The sequence below is a fragment of the Dipodomys spectabilis genome, unplaced genomic scaffold (assembly GCF_019054845.1).
Source record: "Dipodomys spectabilis isolate Male_0828 unplaced genomic scaffold, ASM1905484v1 ptg000085l, whole genome shotgun sequence".
NCBI lineage: Eukaryota > Metazoa > Chordata > Mammalia > Rodentia > Heteromyidae > Dipodomys > Dipodomys spectabilis.
Window position 1 is genome coordinate 7393368 of NW_024870762.1, and position 7123 is coordinate 7400490.

The following is a 7123-nucleotide window of genomic DNA, read 5'->3' on the forward strand; positions in this document are numbered from 1 at the left end:
TCCAGAACTATATTGAAGAGGAGTGGAAAGAGTGGACATCCTTGCCTTGTTCTTGATTTTAGGGAAAATGGTTTAAGTTTCTTCCCATTCAGTATGATGTTGGCTGTTAGTCTGTCATATATAGCCTTTATGATTTTAAATGTATATTCCTTCTATCTCTAGATTCCCCAAAGATTTTAACATGAATGGTTGTATTTTGTTGAAGGCTTCTTCTGCATCTATTGAGATGATCATGTGCTTCCTTCTTTGGCTTGTTGATGTGGTAAATTACATTTATTGATTTGCATTTATTAAACCAGCCTTTCATCTGTGGGATGAAGCCTACTTGGTCATAATGTATGAACCTTTTTTGGGTGTCTGGAGATTCTGATGGCTAATATTTTATTGGAGAGTTTTGCACCTGTGTTCATCACCGAAATTGGTCTGTAGTTCCCTTTTTTTGTTGGATCTTTGCCTAGTTTGAGATTCATGTGATATTGGTTTTATACAATGAGTTTGAGATTGATCCTTCTGTTTCTATTTCATGGAAACTTTGAGAAGTATTGGTATTAGTTAATCTTTAAAAATCATAGAATTCAGCTATGAGATCAATCCAGACCTTGGCTTTTCCTTGTTGGAAGACTTCTGATTACTTCCTCAATTTCATTGCGTGTTATAGCCCTGTTTAACTGGTTTATATCTTCTTAGTTAAGTTTAAACAGTTTGTATGTCTCTAGAAATTTGTCCATATATACTAGATTTCCCTTCTTTTTTGAGTACAGATTTTAATAGTAGTCCTTTATAATCATTTGGATTTTGAGGGTGTTTGTTATAATGTTTCCTGTGGCATCACTAATTTCATTTATTTGAATCTCCTCTCTTCATCAGTCATGCTAGTGGTCTGTCAGTTTTTTTCAGAGAATCAGCTTTTTGTTTCAATGATTTTATTTATAGTTTTTAATCGCTATTGATTTCTGCCCTAATCTTGGCTATCTCCCTTTATTTAATAGTTTTGTTTGTTTTGTTCTTGTTTCTCTAGTCATTTTAGTTGCATCCTGAGGTTATTTACTTGAGCTGCTTCTGTTTTCTTTATGTGTCCACTTAGAGCTATAAACGTTCCACTCAGCACTGATTTGGCTGTATCCCAGAGGAGTTATTGCGATGTTTTCATTTTCATTGAATTTCAAAAACTTTCTAATTTCTTCCTTTATTTCCTCTGTGACTCGTGTGTTATTCAATAGTGTGTTATTCAGTAAACATGGGTCTGGGTTTTCTCTACCATATGTTTTGTTGTTGAGAACTAGTGTGATTCCACTGTAGTTATATAAGAGGAAAAGTGTTATCTGTTATCTCAGTCCTGTATATTTGTTTAGGCTCTTTGTGTGTTCTATGATATGATCAATATTGGTGAATGCTCCTTGGGCTCCTGAGAAGAATGTGAATTACATTGTTTGTTGGATGGAAAATTTTGTAGATATCTGCTAAGTCCATTTGGGTTATAATGTCATTTAATTCAGAAGGTTCTTTGCTTATCTTTTGTTTGGTTGACCTGTCTTTTGGTGAGGAGTGGATCGTTAAAATTTCCCACAATTATTGTTATGGATTATAATGTTCTATAAGTTCAAAAGTATCTGTTTAATGTCTTTGGACACTCCATTGTTTGGTGCTCCTAAATATTGGCCACTGTGATTTCCTCTTCATAGATTTTCTCCCTTTATTACTGTTATGACTTTCCTTATATCTTTGTACTGATTTTAATGAAAATCTATTTAATTGGATATCAATATGGCTACTCCTGCCTTCTTGCAAGATGCATTTGCATGAAAGATCTTTTTCCATCCCTTCACTCAGAATTGCTTTTTATCTTTGACTGTGAGATGGGTCTCTTGGAGACATTAGATGCTACTCTACTTCTTTTGGGTGGAGAATTGAGTCTATTGATATTTTAGGTTATTATGGATTGATGTGTTATGTTTCCTACCATTTTCTTGATTTCCTATATTTTGCTTCATTCCTCTTTCTGTGCTTACTATACATCTTCTAGTGATCTTTGTCTAGTGTATTTCCTTGACTTAGATTGTTATCTTCAGATTGTATGCTTCCCTTTAGTATTCATTGTAATGCTGGTTTCATGTTCATGAATTCCTTTCATTTTTGTTTATCATGGAAGATCTTGGTTCCATCAAATGAGAATGATAGTTTCTCTGAGTATACCAGTTTGAATGGGCAGATGTTGATCTTCCAGGCTCTTCTTGCAGTGAGGGGTTGTGTGGAAAGATCTGCTGTGATTCTGATCATTTTTTCCACTATAATATAGTGATTGATTTTGCTGCATTTAAAATTAATTCTTTGTTTCTTAAGTCCACAGTTTTCAAGAATATCTTCTTGGATCCTGTTTAATAATTTTGTATTCCTCAGCCAGGTGGGTAAGATTTTTCTCTCTTGAGATTGGGGACATTTTCTGTTATTATTTTGTTGAATAGGTTTTCAATGACTCCAGTTTTGAATTCTGGTTGTTCCAAGTCTCTGGGCAGCCTGATTATACAGATCATTCTTTGTCAAGCACTCAGAGGTTTAAACATATTTTGTGTTTTATATGTCATACTTCAACATATCTGGATGCTATTGCTCCTTTTAAAATGCTTTGTTTTATATCATAGTCGGCTTTCAGATTTCCACACATTTTTCTGAAAAAAGTATTTTCTTTATCACCTAAAATAAAGTACTCTAAGAATTTTATTTTAGGAATTTTTACTATCCTGACATCTGAAATTATGAAAAGAAAACCTGTAGTTTATAGACATCTGAACTGTGTACATACACTGAAGCAAACATAAATGCTAGCTTAAAGAAACAAAGCAAATATTCATATCCATGTGTTGGGCATGGGTTTGAGCAAGAGTTGGGGATGCAAACAAACCAAAATTGACTTCGACTTTGTAATAAATCCATTTTCCTCCTCTTTCATATCCCTGGGTGCTATGCTTCTCTTTTAAACATTTGTTGGTATGATTTCTGATGATCTTTTACATACAACATGATTGGGAAGGATTGGGTGGAGCCTATTAGTGCCTGCTATGTAGCCCTTTAGTATACTGGTTCTTGTTTCCTTGTCAGGGAGACTGGAAATTGTTATTCACAGAGCTGGAGAGAGTATACATGTGTAGACTTCAACCTGAAAGCATCCCTAACAAAATAAAGGGAAAAATATAGTCTTTTTATATAAGCATAAATTCCCCAGAGGAGAAGAGGATTAGAGACACCATTGTAAATTGAATTGACTCCCTACTTTTATTATTAAAATTTACATACATAAGAAGTACTTTATTTTTTTTGTACAAAACTTGTATCTTGTAACTTCATTGAGCTCAGCTATTGACTGTAATAATTTTTTGGTGAAGTTCATGTAATTCTGTCAATAAAAGATAGTCACTTGTATGTAAAAAAGTGTATTGTTATTTTTGCAGTAACTTTGTATGGTTAATTAATAATGATTAATTACAAAAGTAAAACTTGAAAGAGATTGAATAAAAAAGGAGAATTTGGAATAATTTTGTTAAAATATTTCAAGTGGAAGAAGGAGGCAGTAATAGAATTATTAACAACCTGAAAACTTTTCTGTGTATAAATTCTAATAAGAAGAAATGTCTTTTAAAATGCAAAAGATTTCCTGAGTTCGATTCCTCAGCACCACATAAGCAAAAAAAAAAAAGCCGGAAGTGGCGCTGTGGTTCAAGTGGTAAAGCGCTAGCCTTGAGCTGAAGAGCTGAGGGACAGCGCCCAGGCCCAGAGTATAGGCCCCACGACCAGACCAAAAATAAATTAATTAATTAAATAAAAATAAAACGAAATAAAATGCAAAAGATTTTATTTTAAAAAATCAAAAATGTATAATTTATGATATTTTATTTCTTTGATAATGTGAGTGCCTATTGATAATATAGTTTGGATGCATGAATTGTAAATTGCAATTTGAACGTGCTAAAACACATAGCTACGACTCATACCAAAAAATTTGAACTGCCACCAACTCTGAGCCAGCCTGAGGCCCAGAGTCTGCCTTTCTTGGGGCCAAGAGCATACCAGTCTGGGCCGCAGCCCTTCACTCCATGGCAAGTAGATGACAATTTGGGTGGAGAAGGTGTCAGTCTGGGATTCCAGTGTAGACAATTTCCTGCATTGCACTGTAGGAACTCCACCCCTCCAAGGTCCACACCTGTCCCAATTCTGCCCTCGGGTGGGGACACCTCCCATTAAAGCACAGTGGGAACCTGCACCCCTTCCCCAGTCTCAAATGAGATCCAGGAGCTGGAACGCCGCTCCTGGTCACTCTGAAAATAGATTCCAGTTCAGGACTTGAGCCAGAAGGAGCTACCCACTATGACTAGTGGGAATCCGCTTTCCCCAGACACTGAACAGGGCCAGGGCACTGGACTACTGTGTACCACATAATGGAAACACACCACTGGGTCTAAACCTAGGCCAGGACACTGGCCTGCCTTGTACACCGCAGAGCCTTAACGATTGTCCAGGACACATTACATTATTTGCACCAGCCGGAGCTGAAGGTAGCCAGATGCAAAGTCTGACAGAGATCCATCCAGTGAATCACACTCCACCAGTATACTTCACCATACCTAAAAGACCTTGACAATCCCTGAACCCAAATGTGTAAACCACAATGAAAGATTACAAAATTCATGAGCACACAACAAACCGAATCCAAAAGCTAACAATTCAGGGAAGGACCCCCCAGCGAGAGTGAAGGAGACATGATGGAAGACAAAAGAACCATTAAACTTTTTATGCTTCCAGGCTCTTTGTTGAGACCAGTTCTCATGGTACCAGTTTCATTTTTTAATAAGGTGGGTAGCATTTCGATCTTTCTCTCCATATCTGTTTGGGTGACCTGTATATTCCTTGTTGTTTCCTCCTTGCATTCTTCTATTTGTTTTTGGCTATCCCCTTTTATTTCGTTGGTCAATAGCCTCATCATTACTTTAATGGTTCTTCACAAATTTGTTTGGTCGGTCATGGGGCTTGGACTCTGGGCCTGGGTGCTATCCCTCAGCTATTCAGCTTAAGCTAGCGCTCTACCACTTGAGCCATTTCTGGTTTTCTGGTGGTTAATTCGAGATAAGAGTTTCACGGACTTTCTTATCTGGATTGGCTTTGAACCAAGATCCTCAGATCTGAGCCTCTTGAGTAGCTAAGATTACAGGCATGAGCCACTGGCACCAGCTAGTATTTTTTTCATTTAATTTTATTGTCAAACTGATGTACAAACGGTTTACAGTTACATACATAAGGTAGTGAGTACATTTCTTCTCAAACTTGTTACCCCTCTCTCATTTTTCTCCCATTTTCCCTTCCCTCAACCCTCTCACAAATTGTCTTTTTTTTTTTTTTGCTTTAGTTAATTTTCAGAGAGAGTTTCATGTTTTCTATCAAGGTGGACTTTAACCAGAATCTTCTCTGCCTCTTAAGTAGGTGGGATTACTAGGTCACACATGCTGACTTAAATCTTATTTGTAAAATATCCATAGCACAATGCCATAGTGATGCAAACTAGCTACATATAATCCTTGCTAACATGATTATAGAACACATAAGCAATGACACAGTTTACGAGATGAAAAATGGCTTTATCATAGAAACCTGAACGTTAAAATATTAATGTTTACAAACTTTCACTTTGAACGGGAGATGCCTCTCACCAGTTTATGTATTGCCCCTTTCACATCCTTATTTCTCAGGGTGTAGATGAAGGGGTTGAGGGTAGGAGTCACCACTCCATAGAAGAGAGCCAGGAACTTCGGCTGGTCCCTTGTGATGGAGGAGGGAGGCTGAAAGTACATGCTAATGGCTGGACCATAAAATAACAAAACCACAATCAGATGGGAAGAACATGTTCCAAAGGCCTTTTTCCTTCCCTCTGAAGATTTAATCTTCAGTACAGCACGTCCAATGCTAGCATATGAGGCAAGTATTAAGCACAGAGGAATAGCTAATAGAATAGTGCATACTAAAAAGTTTCTAAGCTCAGTAGCCTTCTTCTCACCACAGGCAGTCATGATTATGACTGAAATCTCACATAACAAGTGATCCAGTATATTTGTGCCACACAGCGGCAGCTGTAACGTGAGAGCAGACTGAAACACAGCTATGATCACTCCACACAGCCACATAGTGGACACTAACAGGATGCAGAGGCGCTGGTTCATGATGAGGGTGTAGTGCAGAGGTCTGCAGATGGCCACGTAGCGATCAAAGGACATAAGACCCAGGAGCAGACATTCTGTGGCCCCCATTATGTGAAAGAAATAAAGCTGCACTACACACCCCACGTAGCTGATGGTCTTTTTAGAGCTCCCCAGGTTAAACAGCATCTGAGGGACGATGCTGGTGGTGTAACACATGTCCAAAAAGGAGAGGTTGGTGAGGAAGAAATACATGGGGCTGTGGAGACGAGGATCTAACCTGGACACCAGGATGATGGTGATGTTTCCCATCATGGCCAAGGGGTATGTGATCAAAAGAATAAGGAAGAGAGAAAGCTCCAGCCAAGGTCTGTCAGCAAATCCTAGTAGAATGAACTCCTCAGGGTGACTTCCATTAATGAGAGCCATTCTCTTCACTTTGTTTCACCTGTGCCAGAGGAAGTGTTAGAAAAGGAAGTGTTAGAAAAATGGCAAAAAAAAAAAAAAAAAGCCAAAGATGGCACATTGGTTGCATAGTCATAGAAATAGGATGATATAACTTGCTCTTAACATGTATCATCTAGCACTGGGTGAGTTAAGATTCCTTCAGACAGGACCCTATTCAAGATAGTTATCTGAAGACATTCAGGTATTGAATGTCCTCTTCTGTATGTGAGGCTGGCAATTCCTGATGACAATGGACATAAAAATCACTAGCGCTATACAGATCCAAACCCTCTAGACATGACTGAGCATCTCAGAACTGTCAAAACCTATAGCAATTAGACTAGTAATCTATAAATTATTGCCAGAAATAAGTCACTGAGTATGTGAAAATAACCCCCATTTCAAAAGAAAATAAGATCCAGAAAAGCTCAATTCAGTACTAACTTAGCATTTACAATTTTGATAGCCAGATTCATTTTATGATTGTGTCATCATCA

At 37.6% G+C, this 7123-nt stretch overlaps 1 protein-coding gene across 1 annotated transcript; it reads right to left on the reverse strand.

Moving 5' to 3' along the window:
* Nucleotides 1-5669: 5669 nt before the first annotated feature.
* LOC122111459 (olfactory receptor 2B6-like) lies at nucleotides 5670-6608 on the reverse strand. Its single transcript, XM_042684300.1, has one exon. The coding sequence runs from the start codon at nucleotides 6606-6608 to the stop codon at nucleotides 5670-5672; it is 939 nt and encodes a 312-aa protein (XP_042540234.1).
* Nucleotides 6609-7123: the final 515 nt, after the last annotated feature.

Bases quoted from the DNA above. Each gene is read 5' to 3' on its own strand.
- LOC122111459 (XM_042684300.1), bottom strand. From the start codon at position 6,608: ATGGCTCTCATTAATGGAAGTCACCCTGAGGAGTTCATTCTACTAGGA.